The sequence below is a fragment of the Catharus ustulatus genome, chromosome 12 (assembly GCF_009819885.2).
Source record: "Catharus ustulatus isolate bCatUst1 chromosome 12, bCatUst1.pri.v2, whole genome shotgun sequence".
NCBI lineage: Eukaryota > Metazoa > Chordata > Aves > Passeriformes > Turdidae > Catharus > Catharus ustulatus.
The window spans coordinates 21,343,797-21,366,178 of record NC_046232.1 but is presented as its reverse complement, the minus strand read 5'-3'; the positions used below and the strand labels follow the sequence as shown (position 1 = coordinate 21,366,178).

Genomic DNA, 22,382 nt, shown 5'->3' with positions numbered 1-22,382 from the left:
GGTGTTGGGGGCGATGCTGGGACACAGGGCAGGGCCAGGGCGATGTCGGGGCGATGTCGGGACACAGGGCAGGGTGGAGGCGGTGCTGGGGGCGATGTCGGGGCGATGCCAGGTTGAAGGGGAGGGCAGGAGCGATGTCGGGGCAATGTCGGGGTGATGTCGGGGTGCAGGGCAGGGCGCAGGGGCGATGCCGGGGTGATGCTGGGGCTCAGGGCAGGGCAGGGGCGATGCCGGGGTTCAGGACGCAAGGCAGGGGCGATGCTGGGGCGATGCTGGGACACAGGGCAGGGCAGGGGCGATGTCGCGGTTCAGGGCAGGGGCGATGCTGAGGTGCAGGGCACAGAGCAGGGGTGATGTCGGGGTTCAGGACGCAGGGCAGGGGCGATGTCGGGGCGATGTCGGGGCGATGTTGGGGCTCAGGGCAGGGCAGGGGCGATGCCGGGGCGATGTCGGGGCGATGTCGGGGCGATGTTGGGGCGCAGGGCAGAGCAGGGGCGATGTCGGGGCGATGTCGGGGCGCAGGGCAGCGCTGCAGGGGAGCGACGCTCACGGCCGTGTCTGCTGCAGCTACAGGAACCTGGCGACAGAGCACGAGGCGCTGATGCAGAAGTACCTCCACCTCCTGCAGATCGTGGAGACTGAGAAGACTGTTGCCAAGCAACTCCGGCAGCAGATCGAGGACGGGGAGATCGAGATCGAGCGCCTCAAGGCCGAGGTGAAGCGCCCGGCGCTGCCCCGTGGATGCTCCGAGGCTCCGGGGGTGACCCGCGGGAGGGGGTGGCATCCCCGCGTGGGCACGGCCACGGTGTCACCGCTGGGGTGGCTCTGCCTCTCTTAGTGACACAGGGCTGGCCCTTCTCCCGCGGGAGGGGCGAGGGCAGCGCCTCCCTGGGGGATTTTCCTGGCAGGAGCGGTGCAGGGAGTGGCTGTGGCTGTGGCTGTGGCTGTGGCTGTGGCTGTGCCACCCCAGCGCTGCGGTGAGCGGGGCTTGAGGGAACCCCTGGGAACTGCTGCAGCACGGGAGGGCTGAGGCCAGCAAGGAGCACCGGGCAGTGGGCTGGGGAGATGGTCCTGGCATCTTGTGAGGGGAGGAGACAGCCCCTGTGTGCCAGAATTCCGGAATGGGTTGGGTTGGAAGGGACCTCACAGATCCTCCTGTCCCGCCCTCTGCAATCACCCGAGCAGCTCCACGTCCCCCTGGTGCTGGGATCCCAGAGCTGGGGCAGCTCTGAGCGGGGCAGAGGGCGCCTGGTGCTGCCCGGGTCGCTGGGGATTGCTGTGCTCGCTGCTGGGACCCCACAGGCGCTGGGACCCCACAGATGCTGTGACCCCACAGACACTGTGACCCCACAGGCACTGCCCTGTGGGATCAGCCCTGCCGGCAGCGTGCCCCGGGAGCTCCAGAGGCAATTCCCTCGGTGTCGGGTGTGGGAGGGGTGACTCGAGGCCAGGCACGGCAGACAGCAGCAGCAAGGTGCACAGATGACTCAGCAGAGGCTGCCGAGGGACACGCGTGTCCCCGGGGCCCTGGGAGGAGGAGGAGGAGGTTCGGGACATGCCTGGCACTGGGGGTGATGCTCTCGGCACTGAGGCTGATGCTCTGAGTGCTGGGAGTGATGCTCTGGGCCTTGGGGTGATGCTCAGTGCTCTGGATGTGATGCTGTTGGCACTGAGGGTGATGCTCTGGGCCCTGGGGCTGCTCTGTGGCACTGGGGGTTCTCAGCAGAGGGACAGCTCTCAGTGGTGAGGGTGATGCCTGTGCCAAGGGGGTGCTGGCAGTTTCCTGGTGCAGTTTCCTGGTGCAGTTTCCCGGTGCAGTTTCCCGATGCAGTTTCCCAGTGCAATTCCCTGGTGCAGTTTCCCGGTGTAGTTTCCTGGAGCTGTTTCCCGGTGCAGTTTCCCGGTGCAGTTCCCTGGTGCAGTTTCCCGGTGCAGTTTCCCGGTGCAGTTTCCTGGTGCAGTTTCCCGGTGCAGTTTCCCGGTGCAGTTTCCCGGTGCAGTTTCCCGGTGCAGTTTCCCGGTGCAGTTCCCTGGAGCAGTGCCCTGGTGCAGTTTCCCGGTGCAGTTTCCCGATGCAGTTTCCTGGTGCAGTTCCCTGGAGCAGTGCCCTGGTGCAGTTTCCCGGTGCAGTTTCCCGGTGCAGTTTGTTTCCTGGAGCTGTTTCCTGTCCATCCTGGCTGCCTGGCTCTGCCCTGCAGGACTCTGGGCTCCCCTCCCTGCCTGGCACTGCAGGAGTGGCGAGCCTGGGGTACCCCGGTGCTGCTGCCAGGCCCTTGCTCGTGGGGTGGAGGCAGCCAGGAGAGGGTTGGTGGGGCTGAGACCTGGATGCCAAATCTCTCAGAGCTTCAACATCGCCCCAGAAGAGGCGTCTGAAGAGGCAGCGAGGATGGATTCCTTAAATTCTGATTTTTTTTTTATTTCTGATTTTTTTTGGGGTGCACAAAAAGCTCTAAAATCTCCTCTAACATCTGAACCATATAATGAAATGGGGTGAAACACGTGTAGAATCTGGATCAGTGACCATGAGCCAGTGGCCATCAGCTCCGGTGTGTTCCTGCTTTTTCCAAACAGTCCAGACACCAAAATCCACCTTTTTTCCTCCTTTCTGTCCAAAATGGAACATCTTCCTCCCACCCAGGAAAGTTCTCTTTCCAAGCTGTTTCCTTCGGTTCTCTTCTGTAAAATCACAATCCAGATCACATTTTCCCCGTTCCCACGTTCTGGATGGCACATGTGCTGCTTTCTTGCCTTTTCCCGTCACTTCCCAAGCGGTTTTGGCCGTGGGGGCCGGGACACGCGATGAGCAGAGGAGGGAGAGAAAGCACAGGGAGAGAAAGCGAAACCCAAAGCTGGGAGCTGGTGGCTCTGATCCCACATGTGTGGAAGGGGCTGGAGGCTGCTCCCTGCCTGCACATTTTGGGGTCCAAACGCTCCAGATTTTTCTGTCGCTTTATCTCCAAGTTGTGTTTGTTGAATTGCTGTGAAGGCTTTTTTTGGGGAACAAGGATGTGCTTGGCCCCCAGGATGCCCTTGGCCTCTGAGATGCCCTCAATCCTTGGGATGTGCTCAGTCCCTGGGATGTGCTCAGTCCTGGGATGTGCTCAGTCCTGGATATGCTCAGTCCTGGATGTGCTCAATCCCTGGGATGTGCTCAATCCCTGGGATGTGCTCAGTCCTGGGATGTGCTCAATCCTGGGATGTGCTCAGTCCCTGGGATGTGCTCAGTGCTGGGATGTGCTCAGTCCCTGGGATGTGCTCAGTCTCTGGGATGTGCTCAGTCCTGGGATGTGCTCAGACCTGGGATGTGCTCAGTGCTGGGATGTGCTCAATCCTGGGATGTGCTCAGTCCTGGGATGTGCTCAGTCCTGGATGTGCTCAATGCTGGGATGTGCTCAGTCCTGGGATGTGCTCAGTCCCTGGGATGTGCTCAGTGCTGGGATGTGCTCAATCCTGGGATGTGCTCAGTCCCTGGGATGTGCCCAGTCCCTGGGATGTGCTCAGTCCTAGATGTGCTCAGTCCTGGATGTGCTCAGTCCTGGATGTGCTCAGTCCTGGGATGTGCTCAATCCCTGGGATGTGCTCAGTCCCTGGGATGTGTTCAGTCCTGGGATGTGCTCAGTGCTAGGATGTGCTCAGTCCTGGGATGTGCTCAGTCCTGGGATGTGCTCAGTCCCTGGGATGTGCCCAGTCCCTGGGATGTGCTCAGTGCTGGGATGTGTTCAGTCCTGGGATGTGCTCAGTCCTGGATGTGCTCAATCCCTGGGATGTGCTCAGTCCTGGGATGTGCTCAGTCCTGGATGTGCTCAATCCCTGGGATGTGCTCAGTGCTGGGATGTGCTCAGTCCTGGGATGTGCTCAATCCTGGGATATGCTCAGTGCTGGGATGTGCTCAGTGCTGGGATGTGCTCAGTCCCTGGGATGTGCTCAATGCTGGGATGTGCTCAATCCTGGGATGTGCTCAGTCCCTGGGATGTGCTCAGTCCTGAGATGCCCTCAGTCTCTGGGATGTGCTCAGTCCTGGATGTGCTCAGTCCTGGGATGTGCTCAGTCCCTGGGATGTGCTCAGTGCTGGGATGTGCTCAGTGCTGGGATGTGCTCAGTCCCTGGGATGTGCTCAGTGCTGGGATGTGCTCAGTGCTGGGATGTGCTCAGTCCTGGGATGTGCTCAATCCTGGGATATGCTCAGTGCTGGGATGTGCTCAGTGCTGGGATGTGCTCAGTCCCTGGGATGTGCTCAATCCCTGGGATGTGCTCAATCCTGGGATGTGCTCAGTGCTGGGATGTGCTCAGTCCTGGGATGTGCTCAGTCCCTGGGATGTGCTCAGTCCTGGGATGTGCTCAGTCCCTGGGATGTGCTCAGTGCTGGGATGTGCTCAATCCCTGGGATGTGCTCAGTCCCTGGGATGTGCTCAGTGCTGGGATGTGCTCAGTCCCTGGGATGTGCTCAGTCCTGAGATGCCCTCAGTCTCTGGGATGTGCTCAGTCCTGGATGTGCTCAGTCCTGGGATGTGCTCAGTCCCTGGGATGTGCTCAGTGCTGGGATGTGCTCAGTGCTGGGATGTGCTCAGTCCCTGGGATGTGCTCAGTGCTGGGATGTGCTCAATCCCTGGGATGTGCTCAGTCCCTGGGATGTGCTCAGTGCTGGGATGTGCTCAGTGCTGGGATGTGCTCAATCCCTGGGATGTGCTCAGTGCTGGGATGTGCTCAGTGCTGGGATGTGCTCAGTGCTGGGATGTGCTCAGTCCTGGGATGTGCTCAATCCTGGGATATGCTCAGTGCTGGGATGTGCTCAGTGCTGGGATGTGCTCAGTCCCTGGGATGTGCTCAATCCCTGGGATGTGCTCAATCCTGGGATGTGCTCAGTGCTGGGATGTGCTCAGTCCCTGGGATGTGCTCAGTGCTGGGATGTGCTCAGTCCTGGGATGTGCTCAGTCCTGGGATGTGCTCAGTCCCTGGGATGTGCTCAGTGCTGGGATGTGCTCAGTCCTGGGATGTGCTCAGTCCCTGGGATGCCCCCAGCCCCCAGGATGCCTCAGCCCCCAGGATGTCCCAGCCCCCAGGATGCCCCCAGGATGCCCCCAGGATGCCCCCAGGATGCCCCCAGGATACCCCCAGCCCCCAGGATGCCCCCAGGATGCCCCCAGGATGCCCCCAGCCCCCAGGCAGTGCCTCCAGCCGCTCACCCCTGTGCCCACAGATCGCATCCCTGCTCAAGGACCACGAGCGCATCCAGGCCAGCCAGAGCAGCGCGCCCAGCGACGACGACAGCGACATCAAGAAGATCAAGAAGGTGGGTGGTGGTGGGGGTGGCACCAGGGGGCCCAGCAGGCACGGCAGACGCTCCCTGGGGGCTGAAGGAGGTGTCTGAGCGAGTGCTTCTGTCAGCAGGGCTGTTTAGGAGGAAAATGTGTTCTGCCCCGTCTGTTGGCAGGGCACTCACAGGGTTCCTGGGAGCACGAGGTGTCCTGGCCAGTGCTGGCTCCTGCTCCACCAGCCCCTCTGACCTGTGTTCCCATGGCTGTCACAGCCTTTGTTGTGGCAAAGGAGAGGCCACCACCCCGGCAGCATTCCCACAGGGAGCAGGGAGCAGCCCTGGGCACCCTGGGCAGGACGTGCTGTGGGTGCCCTGTTACACAAGGAGGGGATTTAAACCTCATCTCCTTCCACCCCTGTCGAGGGCTGGGACACTTTCCACTATCCCAGCTGCTCCAAACCCTTCCAACCTTCCCTTGAACACCTCAGGGATGGGGCAGCCTGTGCAGATATTCACAGGAGCTGCTGGGTTCCCAGCCTGGAGGGCTCAGAGCAGCACCAGGATGGGGCAGCACACACACAGAGCCAGGGAAGGTCCTGGGTGCCCAGTGCTGTCCCCAGTGCTGTCCCCAACGCTGTCCCCAACGCAGGCCCTGCTCCCTCAGGTGCAGAGCTTCCTGCGGGGCTGGCTGTGCCGGAGGAAGTGGAAAACCATCATCCAGGACTACATCAGGTCCCCCCACGCCGACAGCATGCGCAAGAGGAACCAGGTGGTGTTCAGCATGCTGGAGGCCGAGGCTGAGTACGTGCAGCAGCTCCACATCCTCGTCAACAACTTCCTGCGGCCGCTGCGCATGGCCGCCAGCTCCAAGAAGCCGCCCATCACCCACGACGATGTCAGCAGCATCTTCCTCAACAGGTGAGCTCCAGCCTGGGCTCCGGGAGTGCCAGGGCATCCCAGCAGCTCTGGGCACCGCTGCCCTCCCTGGGTGCTCCGTGCCAGGCTCCTGCAGTCTGCAGCTCCATCCCTGCTGTGCCCTGTGCTGGGCGTTTTGTCTGATTCCTCCTTATTTACCTCTCGTTCATCTGTCTGTTCTTCATTTGGCTTAGTCCTGTCTTGGTTCCTCTTCCAGTGAAACAATCATGTTTCTGCACCAAATTTTCTACCAAGGCTTGAAGGCGCGGATCTCCAGCTGGCCCACGCTGGTGCTGGGTGAGTGTGTCCTTGCTGGGCACAGAATAAAAACCCCAGAGTGACAAATCCTGTTCTGCTGGGAGGTGGGACTGGGCTGTCTGGGGAGGCTGAGCCTGGAGAGCATCTCTGTGTCCCACCAGAGCCTCTCTAACCCAGACTGGGCAGAGCTGGGGGCACAGGGGCAGGACACCTCGGGGTGCCCTGGGTGGGTGAGGGGGGTCAGGGGGCTGTGAGGGGGGTCAGGGGGCTGTGAGGGGGTCAGAGGGATGTCAAGGGGGTCAGGGGGATGTGAGAGGGGTCAGGGGGATGTGAGGGGTCAGGGGGCTGTGAGGGGGTCAGGGGGATGTGAGGGGGGTCAGGGGGCTGTGAGGGGGTCAGGGGGATGTGAGGGGGGTCAGGGGGATGTGAGGGGGATCAGGGGGATGTGAGGGGTCAGGGGGATGTGAGAGGAGTCAGGGGGATGTGAGAGGGATCAGGGGGCTGTGAGAGGGTCAGGGGGCTGTGAGAGGGGTCAGGGGGCTGTGAGGGGGGTCAGGGGGCTGTGAGAGGGGTCAGGGGGATGTGAAGGGGATCAGGGGGCTGTGAGGGGTGTCAGGGGGCTGTGAGGGGGATCAGGGGGATGTGAGAGGGATCAGGGGGATGTGAAGGGGATCAGGGGGATGTGAGGGGGATCAGGGGCTGTGCTGAGCCCCCAGCTGTGGGCTGGAGCCCCCCACCCACTCCCCTGCCCTGCCTGCAGCCGACCTGTTCGACATCCTGCTGCCCATGCTGAACATCTACCAGGAGTTTGTGCGGAACCACCAGTACAGCCTGCAGATCCTGGCGCACTGCAAGCAGAACCGCGACTTCGACAAGCTGCTCAAGCACTACGAGGCCAAGCCCGACTGCGAGGAGAGGACCCTGGAGACCTTCCTCACCTACCCCATGTTCCAGGTGAGCTCTGGGCCCAGGGGTGCTGAGGGAGGTGGGATGGGCCGTGCAAACCCCATGCCCACTGCTGGTGTTGTGTGGGAAGGCAGAGCCTGGGTGGAGGGGCTGGGCTGGACCCTGGTGGTCCCACAGGGCTCCTGGGACCTGCTGGGCCATCACTGGGGGAGGCTCCCCAGTTATCCCACACCTCTGGGACCAGCAGGGTGCTGGGCACAGCCCCATGTTGTTCCCCCTCTTCATTCAGCTTTGCCACAAGGAGCTTTGGAGCTTTAGCTGCTCAGGTCAGGATGTCCAGGTGCTGCTGGTGTCCCCAGCCATGGCAGGGACAGCCCTGGGTGGGTCCTGCTGTCCCCAACTATGGCAGGAGCAGCCCTGGGTGTGTCCCTGCTGTCCCCAGCCATAGCAGGAGCAGCCCTGGGTGTGTCCCTGCTGTCCCCAGCCATGACAGGGACAGCCTGGGTGGGTCCTGCTGTCCCCAGCCATGGCAAGGACAGCCCTGGGTGGTTCCTGCTGTCCCCAACCATGGCAAGGACAGCCCTGGGTGGGTCCTGCTGTCCCCAGCCATGGCAGGGATGGCCCTGGGTGGGTCCTGCTGTCCCCAGCCATGGCAGGGACAGCCCTGGGTGGGTCCTGCTGTCCCCAGTGCCCCCCTGACCTCTCTCTCTCCCCCCCTGCAGATCCCCAGGTACATCCTGACCCTGCACGAGCTGCTGGCTCACACGCCCCACGAGCACGTGGAGAGGAACAGCCTGGATTACGCCAAGTCCAAGCTGGAAGAGCTGTCCAGGTGAGAGCTGCTGATCCATGCCTGGGGTGAGGGACGGGTCCTGGCTGCTCCTGGCCAGGGCAGCGTTTCCCAGGGCTCCTGGATGATGGAATGAGGAGTTTGGAGGCTGGGATGGCTCTGAGTGTCTGTCCTGTGCTCTGCTGCAATTCCCTTGATGTTCCTTCAGTTTTGGTTTTACCTGGTGCCGCCCCACCTCACGTCCAAAGGGGTTGGGGAAACTTGTGCAGATCCCACCCCAGCCGGGATTTCCCCCTCTCCATCCCTCAGGATAATGCACGATGAGGTGAGCGAGACCGAAAACATTCGGAAAAACCTGGCAATAGAGAGGATGATCATCGAGGGCTGTGAGATCCTGCTGGACACCAGCCAGACCTTCGTCAGACAGGGTCAGTGCCAGCCTCCCTCCTCTGGGAACGTGGGCCCCACGGCCCTGTGTGCTCTGTGGGATTTAAAACACAGCTCGGTTTGGAGTTTGCATTGCGGTTCTGGCACTCCCAGGCAGTTGTGGCTGTCACTGTCACTGTCACTGTCACTGTCACTGTCACTGTCACTGACCGGGAGAGGCAGCAGGAGCACCTGAGCCCCTGGTCCTGGATTGCCCTGGGCTGGGGGCACGGGGTGGGCAGGGACCGGCTGGTTCCAGCCCTGGGATGGGATGGAGCACAGGGTGGACAGGTCCTGGCTGGTGCACAGGGTGGGCAGGTCCTGGTTGTTGCACAGCTCCTGGCTGGTGCCAGCCCTGGGATGGGACACAGGGTGGGCAGGTCCTGGTTGTTGCACAGGTCCTGGCTGGTGCCAGCCCTGGGATGGGACACAGGGTGAGCAGATCCTGGTTGTTGCACAGGTCCTGGCTGGTGCCTGGGCTGGGATTTGGCACAGGGTGGGCAGGTCCTGGTTGTTTCACAGGGTGGGCAGGTCCTGGTTGTTGCACAGGGTGGGCAGGTCCTGGCTGGTTCCAGCCCTGGGATGGGATGGAGCACAGGGTGTGCAGGTCCTGGCTGGTGCCAGCCCTGGGATAAGGCCACAGGGTGGGCAGGTCCTGGTTGTTGCACAGAGTGGGCAGCTCCTGGTTGTTGCACAGGGTGTGCAGGTCCTGGCAGGGGGCAGAGAGTGGGCAGGTCCTGGCTGGTTCCAGCCCTGGGGTAGGATGGGGCACAGGATGGGCAGGTCGTGGCAGGGGGCACAGAGTGGGCAGGTCCTGGCTGGTGCCAGCCCTGGGATGGGGCACAGGGTGGGCAGAACCTGACTGGGGCACAGGATGAGCAGGTCCTGGCAGGGGGCACAGGGTCAGCAGCTCCTGGTTGTTGCACAGGGCGGGCAGGTCCTGGTTGTTGCACAGCTCCTGGCTGGTGCCAGCCCTGGGATGGGACACAGGGTGGGCAGGTCCTGGTTGTTGCACAGGTCCTGGTTGTTGCACAGGTCCTGGTTGTTGCACAGGGTGGGCAGGTCCTGGCTGTTGCACAGGGTGGGCAGGTCCTGGCTGTTGCACAGGGTGGGCAGGTCCTGGTTGTTGCACAGGGTGGACAGGTCCTGGCTGTTGCACAGGGTGGGCAGGTCCTGGTTGTTGCACAGCTCCTGGCTGGTGCCCCCGTTGCCGGTGCCCTAACCCGGGGTGCTGCCAGCCCTGCCCGCTCGGAGCTGTCCCCGCGCTGACGGCGCTGTCCCCGCAGGGTCCCTGATCCAGGTGCCGATGTCGGAGAAGGGGAAGATCACCCGGGGCCGCCTGGGCTCGCTGTCGCTCAGGAAGGAGGGCGAGCGGCAGTGCTTCCTCTTCTCCAAGCACCTCATCATCTGCACCCGCGGCTCCGGGGGCAAGCTGCACCTCACCAAGGTGAGAAACACCTCGAGATGAGAGACTACAGCATCTTGGTGAAAGGATTTACCCTGATTTGCAGCAGAAATGTTGGCAGTCTGTTCTGGAAGAAGCTGGAATCACAGCCCGGGCTGCTGTAGCGCTCCCTGGTCGCTCCCTGGGCTCCTGTCTTTATTTGGGGAAGTTTGGCAGTTAATTGAGCAAGAATCTTACAGAAATTGCTTGTTGCTGGCATTAAATTATCAGTTTGAAGAATTACAGTCCGTGGCAAAGAGCTGATAATTGCAACAACAGACTTTGGGAAAATTAAATTTAAAGCTCCTATTAAATAATTTATAAACAAATTACTTGATCAGTTTGACAAGGAGAACCCAGAGATCCCAGCAGGCACAGAATTTTTTTCCCCAGTGAAACCAGGAGCTGGGGGTGTGTGTGTCCCCCTCCCCTGGGCTGTGTGTGCCCCTCTGGGGACATCCCTGGGGTAGGGGACAAGGATGGGGCCAGGCCCTGGCGGGGGTCCTAGGGCTGAACCCCGACTTCTGCCCTGGGTGGGGGAAGTTCTGGGGGGCTGGGGATCCCTGGGGGCTGTCCTGGGGGGCTGGGGATCCCTGGGGGCTGTTCTGGGGGCTGGGGATCTCTGGGGGCTGTTCTGGGGGATCCCTGGGGGCTGTCCTGGGGGGCTGGGGATCTCTGGGGGCTCTTCTGGGGGGCTGGGGATCTCTGGGGGCTGTTCTGGGGGATCCCTGGGGGCTGTTCTGGGTGATCTCTGGGGGCTGTCCTGGGGGGCTGGGGATCTCTGGGGGGCTGGGGATCCCCAGGGCTGTTCTGGGGGCTGTCGTGGGGGGCTGGGGATCCCCAGGGCTGTTCTGGGGGGCCGGGGGATCCCCCAGGTCCCGGTGCTGACCCCCTCCCCCTGCAGAACGGGGTGATCTCCCTCATCGACTGCACGCTGGTGGAGGAGCCCGAGAGCACGGACGAGGACGGTGAGTGCTGGGGAGGAGGGAGGTGGTTGGTCAGGGATCAAATCCAGATGCCAATAAATTCAGGGAATCCACCACTGAGGATTAATTACATTAATTATTTACTGTGAACCAAGCAGACCCACACTTAGGCCTGACCTTGTGGGGCCACCAGCAACCCACAAAAACCTGAATAAATCCCCCTTGAAACCTGACCAAAGGAGAGAGGCCATGGGAAAGCCTTTCCCAATCACTGTGTGGGTTTTTCTGCTCCAAAGCCAAAACATCAGGACCAGACATTGACCACCTCGACTTCAAAATCGTGGTGGAGCCGAAAGATTCCTCCTCCTTCACCGTGATCCTGGTGGCCTCGTCCCGGCAGGAGAAGGCAGCGTGGACCAGCGACATCAGCCAGGTGGGAGCCAGCGGGGAGGGGGTGGGGGTGAGGAGCTGCCGGGGCTCCCTCGGGGCTGTGGTTTGGGCACAGGTGAGCCCTGGTTTGCTGTACCCATCGCCCCGGGAGCAGGAAATCTGCTCCGGACAAAGCCCTGACCACCTCCTGTGTCCCCCAGTGCGTGGACAACATCCGCTGCAACGGGCTGATGATGAACGCCTTCGAGGAGAACTCCAAGGTCACCGTGCCCCAGATGATCAAGTGAGTGCGGGCAGGGCTGGGACGCGGCTCCCGCGGCAGCCGAACCTGCGGGACCCAAATCCGGGACCTCCCTGGGACCCCAAATCCGGGATCTCTCTGGGACCCAAATCCAGGATCTCCCTGGGACCCCAAATCCGGGGTCTCCCTGGGAACCCAAATCCGGGATCTCCCTGGGACCCAAATCCAGGATCTCCCTGAGACCCCAAATCCGGGGTCTCCCTGGGACCCCAAATCCGGGATCTCCCTGGGACCCCAAATCCGGGACCTCCCTGGGACCCCAACCAGGACCTCCCTGGGACCCCAAATCCGGGATCTCCCTGGGACCCCAAATCCGGGACCTCCCTGGGACCCAAATCCGGGATCTCCCTGTGACCCCAAATCCGGGACCTCCCTGGGACCCCAAATCAGGGACTCCCTGGGACCCCAAATCCGGGACCTCCCTGGGACCCCAAATCCGGGACCTCCCTGGGACCCTAAATCCGGGACCTCCCTGGGACCCCAAATCCGGGATCTCCATGGGACCCCAAATCCGGGATCTCCCTGGGACCCCAAATCCGGGATCTCCCTGGGACCCCAAATCCGTGACCTCGCTGGGATCCAAATCCGGGACCTCCCTGGGACCCAAATCCGGGACCTCCCTGGGACCCCAAATCCGGGATCTCCCTGGGACCCCAAATCCGGGACCTCGCTGTGACCCCCAAATCCGGGACCTCCCTGGGACCCCCAAATCCGGGACCTCCCTGGGACCCCAAATCCGGGACCTCCCTGGGATCCCAAATCCGGGACCTCCCTGGGACCCCCAAATCCGGCACCTCCCTGAGACCCCAAGTCCGGGACCTCCCTGGGACCCCAAATCCGGGATCTCCCTGGGACCCAAATCCGGGACCTCCCTGGGACCCAAATCCGGGACCTCCCTGGGACCCAAATCCGGGATCTCCCTGGGACCCCAAATCCAGGATCTCCCTGGGACCCCCGGGCCGCCCCTGCGCTCCAGGGCTGTTCCAGCCCGGTGATCGGGAGTGTTAATGAGCTACTGAAGGATCTGAGTGTGTCCGGGAGGTGGGAATGGAGGGGAGAGTTTAGAAAAAAATGCCAGTAGTGAAGAGGGGTGACAGGGACAGAAGGGAGGGGCTGGGGGCTGCTGTCCCTGTGGGTGCTGGGGTGCAAAGGGACCCGTGTGGGACCGGGGCAGCACGGGGGTGTTCCTGCCCCGTTCCCGGGTTTGTGAGCACCTGGGGATGGCCCATCCACACCCCTCTGCTGAGCACCCCGGCCCTCCCGGGTGTGGATTTCCAGGTTTTGCCCTGGGAACATTCCCACCCTCGATTTCCACGGGCACACCCCGTACGAGCAGGGCTCCTTCCTGCACCGCTTCCCACCTCTCTCGGTTTCGTTCCAGGCTGGAACCACAGATATCTTGTTTCTCTGCAGGTCTGATGCCAGCTTGTATTGTGATGATGTTGACATTAGGTTCAGTAAAACGATGAATTCCTGCAAGGTCCTGCAGATCCGCTATGCCAGCGTGGAGCGGCTGCTGGAGAGGCTGACGGACCTGCGCTTCCTGAGCATCGACTTCCTCAACACCTTCCTGCACTCCTACCGCGTCTTCACCACCGCCCTCGTGGTGCTCGACAAGCTCATCACCATCTACAAGAAGCCCATCAGCGCCATCCCTGCACGGTGAGGCTGCGGGGCTGCCCTGGTGCCACCCCGGGGCTGTCACTGCTCCCCGTGAATTGAACTCAAGCTCTGCAGGTGTCCCCAAAAGTGCTGGCCGTGGGGTGGAGGGGTCATGCTGTGCCTGGAGGGATGCCCTGGTGCCCCAGTGCCACCCCGGGGCTGTCACTGCTCCCCGTGAGACCAACCCAAGCTCTGCAGGTGTCCCCCGAAGCGCTGGCCGTGGGGTGGAGGGCTCATGCTGTGCCTGGAGGGATGCCCTGCTGTCCCAGTGCCACCCCGGGGCTGTCGCTGCTCCCCGTTAATTGAACCCAAGCTCTGCAGGTGTCCCCAAAAGCGCTGGCCGTGGAGTGGAGGGCTCATGCTGTGCGTGGGGGGATGCCCTGGTGTCCCAGTGCCACCCCGGGGCTGTCACTGCTCCCCGTGAGACGAACCCAAGCTCTGCAGGTGTCCCCAAAAGCGCTGGCCGTGGGGTGGAGGGGTCATGCTGTGCCTGGAGGGATGCCCTGCTGTCCCAGTGCCACCACGGGGTGACCCCCACGACCTCCTGGGCAGGGCAGGGCCAGCTCAGCCTCCCCCCGTGTCCCCCAGGTCGCTGGAGCTGCTGTTTGCAAACAGCCAGAACAACAAACTGCTCTACGGGGAGCCCCCCAAGTCCCCCCGGGCCAACCGCAAGTTCTCGTCGCCGCCGCCGCTGTCCATCAGCAAGTCGTCGTCGCCCAGCCGCCGCAGGAAGCTGTCCCTCAACATCCCCATCATCACCGGCGGCAAGGCGCTCGACCTGGCGGCGCTCAGCTGCTCCTCCAACGGCTACGCCGGCGTCTACTCCTCCATGGCCCCCTTCAGCAAGACCACGCTGGACATCAACAAGCTCTACGTGTCCAGTGGCTACCCCAATAAAATCCCAGACGAAGGAGAAGCGGCCTCGGAAAAGCAGGAGGAGTCGGTGCCGGGCAAGCAAAGTGAGTCCCTGTGGGTTTGGGGGGCTCTGGCACAAGGGGCCACTTTAGGTGCATGCACAGAGAGCTCCTGCCTCCTGAAACCTCAGTAAATTTTTAACAATGAAACCAAAACCACCACCCAAACCTCTCCACCTCAAATTAAAAACCTGTTCCAAAATATCCCACAGAAACGGCAGAACTCTGTACATTCCCTACACAAGGCAGTGGCACCCAGAGCAGGAATGGGTCAGACAGGAAAGGGGGAAGCACTAAAACGGGGCTGTGTTTGTGTGCAGAGGGTGTCAGGGGTTCCCTGTTCCTCCCAGGCTCAGAGGTGTCCGTCAGGGAGGAGTCGGACACAGATCCCAACCACAGCGATGAAGCAGAAGCTGAAGCTTCCCCAACGAAATCTCCAACGACTCCCAAGTCCATCAAGTGCAAAAACTCATCAGGTAGGGAATGAGGACAGGGGGTGCCCGTGCAGAGCGGGGCTGGCACCTGTGGGGACCTGCCCAGTGCCCACACGGGTGTGGCATTTCTCCTCCTGCAGATTTCTCGCTGTTCTCCTACAACAACGGCATGGTGATGACGTCCTGCCGGGACCTGGACAGCACCCGCAGCGCCCTGTCTGCCACCTCCGCCTTCGCCATCGCCACGGCGGGGGCCAACGAGGGCACCCCCACCAAGGAGAAATACCGCAGGATGTCCCTGGCCAGCGCAGGTACCTGCCCCGAGGGGCTGCTTGGGGTGCCCTGCTGGGAGAGCCCCCAGAGCTCCTGGGATCTGGGCATGGCCCTGCCCAGGGGATGTGAGGTGGCCCAGGTGTGTCACTGCCTCCTGGCACGGAGCTCAGGGGTGCTGGGGAAGGGCTCTGGCAGCCCTACAGCACTGTGAGCCCTTCCTGGGGGGCTAAGGGGCCGTGGCAGTTTCAGGCTTCCCGACGGACCAGCGGAACGGAGACAAGGAGTTCGTGATCCGGAGAGCGGCCACCAACCGCGTGCTGAACGTGCTGCGGCACTGGGTGTCCAAGCACTCGCAGGTGGGCAGCACCTCCCTCCCTCCCTCCCTCCCTGCCGGCCAGCAGGAGCTCCGCTGCGGGCTGGGCTCAGCCAGGACTCGGCTGAGCAGGCAGCTTGGCTCTGAGGTGTGGATGAAGCAGAGGAGGGGGAGCTGGAGCAGCCACAGCCCCGGCTGGGTGCAGAGGAAGGGCAGTCTCGGGTTCGGTGCTGTTCTGTTTGTTCTGTTGGGATGCTCAGGATGGGGTCGGGGTGGGGCACTGGGCTCTGTCCCCGCCGTGCTGTCCCCGCCGTGCTGTCCCCGCCGTGCTGTCCCTCCCTGCTCTGTGGCTGGGGCAGTGGCAGCAGTGCCACACCAGATGTCACCAGGAGGTCCCACAGCTCTGCCAGGCCTGGTGCTGCTGGTGCAGTGGAACTGAGTGAGCCCCTGCCGTCCTGTGCTGGGGTCTGGGGGGGGACAGCCCCTTCCCCAGCTGGGTGGGAGAAGCAGCTCTGCTGGGATCGGTGTCACTGCCAGCTCGGTGACCCCACGGCCGCGCTGGCCTTGGCAGGACTTTGAGACCAACGAGGAGCTGAAGTTCCGGGTGATCGGCTTCCTGGAGGAGGTGATCCATGACCCCGAGCTCCTGACCCAGGAGAGGAAAGCGGCCGCCAACATCATCAGGTGAGGGCTGTGGGCAGGAGGTGGCACCTCCTGGCACTGCCTCTGCTGCCTCTCTGCTGTCACCTGGGGTCACAGCAGCGGCCGTGCCAGGGAGGGCACAGGGAGGAGGAGGAGGAGGTGCAGGGGTGGTGCTGGTGGCATTCAGCCTTGGGACAGGGAGGGTGTGACACTGTGGGTGCATGAACGCAGTGGGTCGGGGCCCTGGCTGTGTTGGGTGCTGCTGTGACACTGTGGGTGCTGGTGTGACACTGTGGGTGATGCTGTGACACCGTGGGTGATGCTGTGACACCGTGGGTACTGGTGTGACACCGTGGGTACTGGTGTGACACTGTGGGTACTGGTGTGACACCGTGGGTACTGGTGTGACACCGTGGGTGCTGCTGTGACACCGTGGGTGCTGCTGTGACACTGTGGGTGCTGGTGTGACACCGTGGGTGATGCTGTGACACCGTGGGTGCTGGTGTGACACTGTTGGTGCTGCTGTGGCACTGTCGGTGCTGGTGTGACACCGTGGGTGATGCTGTGACACCGTGGGTGCTGGTGTGGCACTGTGGGTGATGCTGTGACACTGTGGGTCCTGCTGTGACACCGTGGGTGATGCTGTGACACCGTGGGTGCTGGTGTGACACTGTTGGTGCTGCTGTGACACCGTGGGTGCTGCTGTGACACCGTGGGTGCTGCTGTGACACCGTGGGTGATGCTGTGACACCGTGGGTACTGGTGTGACACCGTGGGTACTGGTGTGACACCGTGGGTGCTGGTGTGACACCGTGGGTGCTGCTGTGACACCGTGGGTCCTGCTGTGACACTGTGGGTCCTGCTGTGACACCGTGGGTGCTGCTGTGACACCGTGGGTCCTGCTGTGACACCGTGGGTGATGCTGTGACACCGTGGGTACTGGTGTGACACCGTGGGTACTGGTGTGACACTGTGGGTGCTGCTGTGACACTGTGGGTGCTGGTGTGACACCGTGGGTGCTGCTGTGACACTGTGGGTGCTGGTGTGACACCGTGGGTGCTGGTGTGGCACTGTGGGTGATGCTGTGACACTGTGGGTGATGCTGTGACACCGTGGGTGATGCTGTGACACTGTGGGTGCTGCTGTGACACCGTGGGTCCTGCTGTGACACCGTGGGTGATGCTGTGACACTGTGGGTGCTGGTGTGGCACTGTGGGTGCTGGTGTGACACCATGGGTGATGCTGTGACACCGTGGGTGATGCTGTGACACCGTGGGTCCTGCTGTGACACCGTGGGTGATGCTGTGACACCGTGGGTGGTGCTGTGACACCGTGGGTGGTGCTGTGACACCCACATGCCCAGAGGAGGTGTGGGCCCGTGTGGCCTTGGCTGAGGAGTGTTTTTCTCTTGAAAATGAGCAGTGGGGCTGGGGGTCTCATGGAGCACAGGCTGGGGGTTTCAGCCGTGCACATCCTCAGAGCTGCCCTGCTGCAATCCTGTCTCTGTTCACAGGACCCTGACGCAGGAGGACCCAGGAGACAACCAGATAACCCTGGAGGAGGTGGTGCAGATGGTAAATGCTGCTGCCCTCCCTGCCTGGCTGCTGCCTGGGGGTGGTGGGAGGGGGGCAGCCACAGGTCCTGATACTCGAGTCTCCAAACCCAGCTGCAAAGCAGGGAAAGGCCTTCTGGGGAGGGGCCAGCTGTGAGCACAGCTGGATCTGTAACAGGCAGAGGTGACACCAGCCAGCCCACAGGCACATTATTGCCCCTGCAGTCAGAATGGCTGGAGAGGGCAGAGACACCTGAGCCTGCTGGAGGGACGTGGGAATCCCCCAGGGCTCCCATCGTGTTCTCTGTGCCCCCAAACCTGTTCCAGCTCCGTGTGACGGGCTCTGGCTCAGCCAGCACCAGTGCTGCTCCTCAGGAACAGAGCCCTGGGCATGTGCCATGGATTTAGAGCCCCCAGGGTCACTTGCTGCCCTTCTGCACTGAAAAAAAACCCAACCAAACCTGTTCCCAGAAGAACACAAGAGCCACTTGAACCTGGCCTGGAGCACCTGAAACTCCCAACACTCAACACAACAACCCAAAACAACAACTCCTGGAGGGGCCAGTCCCTGCTGGGCTTTGTTGGAGCTGCTGCCCATGACTGCATGTTCTGGAAACTTCCTCTGAAGGGCAGCACAGCACTGCACACCCCGGCTCTGCTGGGGAAACCCTCTGGCTTGGGAGCCTGGCCTTGTTTGGGTTCATGTTGGGGCGTGTGGGAGCTCTCACCGTGCTCCTGCCTGGGGACCCCCACTGTTCCTTTGTCCTGCAGGCTGAGGGGGTCAGAGCAGAGCCCTTTGAGAACCACTCTGCCCTGGAGATCGCAGAGCAGCTGACACTGCTGGATCACCTGGTCTTCAAGAAGATCCCGTACGAGTGAGTGATCCCACGGGCCAGGAAGGGTGGCTCTGGTCACCAGGGCTGGGCTGACCCCAGGGACTGCAGAGCCCAGCCCAGACCTGGCTCAAGTGCAGGTCTGAGTCCTGATCCTGTGCCTTCTCTGCTTTATGGGATGTCCCCGAGGCAATCAGCTCAGGGAGATGTGTGGGCTCCCCACAGCCATCACACTTCCAAACACATCCATGCGGGCCCTTTCCAGCAGAGCCCGGGATCTCCACCCTGTGTGGATGCAGGGGACCCTGCAGGGCTTGGACATCCCATAAAACTGGGAAACCCAAGCTGACCTGCCCGCTGTGGTTTGCAGAGAATTCTTTGGGCAAGGCTGGATGAAGCTGGAGAAGAACGAGAGGACTCCGTACATCATGAAGAACACGAAGCACTTCAATGATGTAGGGGCAGGGACAGGGACAGGGACAGGGGGATGGCACAGGGGGGATGGGACAGGGGGGATGGCACAGGGGGGATGGGACAGGGGGATGGGACGGGGGATGGCACAGAGGGGATGGGACAGGGGGGATGGGACAGGAGGGGATGGCACAGGGGGTTGGCACAGGGGGATGGCACAGGGGGATGGGACAGGGGGGGATGGCACAGGGGGATGGGACAGGGGGATGGCACAGAGGGGATGGCACAGGGGGGATGGCACAGAGGGGATGGTACTGAGAGATGGGACAGAGGAGATGGCACAGGGGGGATGGCACTGAGGGGATGGCACAGGGGGATGGGACAGAGGGATGGCACAGGGGGGGATGGGACAGGGGGATGGGACAGAGGGATGGGACAGAGGGATGGCACAGGGGGGATGGGACAGGGGGCACAGGGGGGGATGGCACAGGGGGGATGGCACTGAGAGATGGGACAGAGGAGATGGCACAGGGGGATGGGACAGAGGGATGGCACAGGGGGGATGGGACAGGGGGATGGGACAGAGGGATGGCACAGGGGGGATGGGACAGGGGGCACAGGGGGGGATGGCACAGGGGGGATGGCACTGAGAGATGGGACAGAGGAGATGGCACAGGGGGATGGGCCAGAGGGATGGCACAGGGGGGATGGGACAGGGGGATGGGACAGAGGGATGGCACAGGGGGATGGCACAGAGGGGTTGGCACAGGGGGATGGCACAGAGGGGATGGTAGAGGAGGGATGGTAGAGGAGGGATGGCACAGGAGATGGCACAGGGGGGATGGCACAGGGGGATGGCGCAGGGGGGATGGTAGAGGAGGGATGGTAGAGGAGGGATGGCACAGGGGGATGGCACAGGGGAGGCAGCTCAGCCCCCCTGCAGGATCCATTCAGCCAGGAGCGCTTGTTTTTGCTGTAAAATGATAAAGCTGTGCATGAGAACAAGCAGGGCTGGGGTGTGTGGGGGTCACTGTCCCAGGGCTGGGGTGTGTGGGGGTCACTGCCCCACGGGCCCTGAGTGTCCCCCCGGAGGTGCCCCTGCCTCGGGGCGCCGGTGCAGGCGCTGCACTGCTGGTGCAGCCGCTCCTGCCGGGGCTGCTGCAGCACGGGGAGATCTCCAGCCCGCAGTGGGGCTGCAGCACACGGAGCTGTGCCCAAATCCAGCTCGGGCTGGGCACTGTGCGTCCCCAGGTCAGCAACCTGATCGCGTCCGAGATCATCCGCAACGAGGAGATCGCGGCGCGCGTGTGCGCCATCGAGAAGTGGGTGGCGGTGGCCGACATCTGCCGCTGCCTGCACAACTACAACGCCGTGCTGGAGATCACCTCCTCCCTCAACCGCAGTGCCATCTTCCGCCTCAAGAAAACATGGCTCAAGGTCTCCAAGCAGGTACGGGCGGGCTGCTCCTGGAGCCGGCGGTTGCTGGGATGGGATTCGTGGGGGAAGAGTTGGAGGATGGAGGAAGGTGTTTCAGGGTGTTCTCAGGAGGTGTGGGGACAGGCAGGGCCCTCAGCACTGCCCAGGCCACCACTGACCCGTGTCCCCAAGTGCCACATCCACATCGGTTTTGTTATAAAATGATGAACCTGTGAATGAAAACAGGGCACAGCAGGAGCAGGGGGAGTGCACAGCCTGCTCAGCAGCAGCCAGGTGTGACAGCCGGGTGTGACAGCCAGGTGTGACAGAGGGGTGTGACAGCCAGGTGTGGCAGCCAGGTGTGACAGCCAGGTGTGGCAGCCAGGTGTGGCAGCCAGGTGTGACTGACAGCCGGGTGTGACAGCCGGGTGTGACAGAGGGGTGTGACAGCCAGGTGTGGCAGCCAGGTGTGACAGCCAGGTGTGGCAGCCAGGTGTGACTGACAGCCGGGTGTGACAGCCGGGTGTGACAGCAGGTGTGATACAGGTGTGACAGCCGGGTGTGACAGCCAGGTGTGACTGACAGCCAGGTGTGACAGCCAGGTGTGACACAGGTGTGACTGACAGCCAGGTGTGACCGCCAGGCGTGACAGACAGGTGTGACTGACAGGTGTGACTGACAGCCAGGTGTGACAGAGGGGTGTGACAGCCAGGTGTGACTGACAGCCAGGTGTGACTGACAGCCAGGTGTGACAGCCAGGTGTGACAGCCGGGTGTGACAGCCAGGTGTGACAGCCGGGTGTGACAGCCAGGTGTAGCAGCCAGGTGTGACTGACAGCCGGGTGTGACAGCCAGGTGTGACAGCCAGGTGTGACAGCCAGGTGTGACTGACAGCCAGGTGTGACAGCTGGGTGTGACAGCCAGGTGTGACTGACAGCCAGGTGTGACTGACAGCCAGGTGTGACAGCCAGGTGTGACAGCCGGGTGTGACAGCCAGGTGTGACAGCCGGGTGTGACTGACAGGTGTGACAGCTGGGTGTGACAGCTGGGTGTGACTGACAGCCGGGTGTGACAGCCAGGTGTGACAGAGGGGTGTGACAGCCTGGTGTGACTGACAGCCAGGTGTGACAGCCAGGTGTGACACAGGTGTGACAGCCAGGTGTGACTGACAGCCAGGTGTGACAGCCAGGTGTGACAGCCAGGTGTGACAGCCGGGTGTGACAGCAGGTGTGACACAGGTGTGACAGCCGGGTGTGACAGCCAGGTGTGACTGACAGCCGGGTGTGACTGACAGCCAGGTGTGACAGCCAGGTGTGACAGCCGGGTGTGACAGCCAGGTGTGACAGCCAAGTGTGACAGCCAGGTGTGACAGCCAGGTGTGACAGCCGGGTGTGACAGCAGGTGTGACACAGGTGTGACAGCCGGGTGTGACAGCCAGGTGTGACTGACAGCCGGGTGTGACAGCCAGGTGTGACTGACAGCCAGGTGTGACTGACAGCCGGGTGTGGCAGCCAGGTGTGACTGACAGGTGTGACACAGGTGTGACAGACAGGTGTGACAGCCAGGTGTGACACAGGTGTGACACAGCTATACCTGTGCAGGGGTGGGCACAGCCCGGGGGTGATGTCCCCAGGCAGGGCGGGGTGGGACTGACCCCGTGGCTCTGCAGGCTGCACCTCCAGCCCCCGGGGAGTGGGGGCTCGCCCAGACCCCCCCAGCAGCAGTTTTGGTTTCTTGCAGACCAAGGCTCTGATTGACAAGCTGCAGAAGCTGGTGTCGTCGGAGGGCAGGTTCAAGAACCTGAGGGAGGCGCTGAAAAAGTGAGTGAATGGTGCTTCTCTGCTCCTCCTCCTCCTCTCCACGGCTGCCCCTGGCTGTTGTGGGGGCTGAGCTCTGCTCCCAGGGTCACTCAGAGCCCGCACTGAAGCTCTCCAGCACAGGGATCCCCAGGACTGAGCTGCTCCCTTGGGCAGCAAAGGCAATAACAGGGACTGCAAAGGGAAAAATCACTGCCAGACACCAGAGAACAGATTTCCCCACGACTATCACAGAATCATCAAATCCCAGAATGGTTTGGGTTGGAAGGAGCCTTAAAGCTCACCTTGTTCCACACCTCTCCACGGGCAGGGCCCCTTCCACTAGAGCAGGTTGCCCATGGAGGCTTCTCCAGGTCTTCCTGACCCTCTCAAAGGGTCAAAGCTGCCCTCAGCTCATCTCCTGCACCCCATGGCTTTGTGAGGGGCACAGCCACAGCTCCTGCTCGTCCTGCTGCACTGCTGGGGACGAGGCCCAGCTGCCTTCCCTGGGAGAGCCTTCCTGTGTT

The 22,382-nt window shown here is 62.3% G+C and overlaps 1 protein-coding gene across 1 annotated transcript in view; it reads left to right on the top strand.

Moving 5' to 3' along the window:
* The window catches only part of RASGRF1 (Ras protein specific guanine nucleotide releasing factor 1), a 34,515-nt gene that overhangs the window by 9,486 nt on the left and 2,647 nt on the right, over nucleotides 1-22,382 (top strand). The window contains exons 3-24 of the mRNA XM_033070615.2: nucleotides 568-715; nucleotides 5,198-5,290; nucleotides 5,919-6,172; nucleotides 6,387-6,466; nucleotides 7,188-7,381; nucleotides 8,056-8,165; nucleotides 8,433-8,551; nucleotides 9,836-9,996; nucleotides 10,898-10,961; nucleotides 11,216-11,352; nucleotides 11,510-11,592; nucleotides 13,024-13,272; nucleotides 13,861-14,231; nucleotides 14,537-14,662; nucleotides 14,761-14,931; nucleotides 15,143-15,249; nucleotides 15,778-15,890; nucleotides 17,362-17,422; nucleotides 18,172-18,275; nucleotides 18,604-18,688; nucleotides 19,896-20,093; nucleotides 21,800-21,879. Coding sequence (XP_032926506.1) covers nucleotides 568-715; nucleotides 5,198-5,290; nucleotides 5,919-6,172; nucleotides 6,387-6,466; nucleotides 7,188-7,381; nucleotides 8,056-8,165; nucleotides 8,433-8,551; nucleotides 9,836-9,996; nucleotides 10,898-10,961; nucleotides 11,216-11,352; nucleotides 11,510-11,592; nucleotides 13,024-13,272; nucleotides 13,861-14,231; nucleotides 14,537-14,662; nucleotides 14,761-14,931; nucleotides 15,143-15,249; nucleotides 15,778-15,890; nucleotides 17,362-17,422; nucleotides 18,172-18,275; nucleotides 18,604-18,688; nucleotides 19,896-20,093; nucleotides 21,800-21,879 — 3,108 coding nt within the window. The remainder of the gene's footprint in view (nucleotides 1-567; nucleotides 716-5,197; nucleotides 5,291-5,918; nucleotides 6,173-6,386; nucleotides 6,467-7,187; nucleotides 7,382-8,055; nucleotides 8,166-8,432; nucleotides 8,552-9,835; nucleotides 9,997-10,897; nucleotides 10,962-11,215; nucleotides 11,353-11,509; nucleotides 11,593-13,023; nucleotides 13,273-13,860; nucleotides 14,232-14,536; nucleotides 14,663-14,760; nucleotides 14,932-15,142; nucleotides 15,250-15,777; nucleotides 15,891-17,361; nucleotides 17,423-18,171; nucleotides 18,276-18,603; nucleotides 18,689-19,895; nucleotides 20,094-21,799; nucleotides 21,880-22,382) is intronic.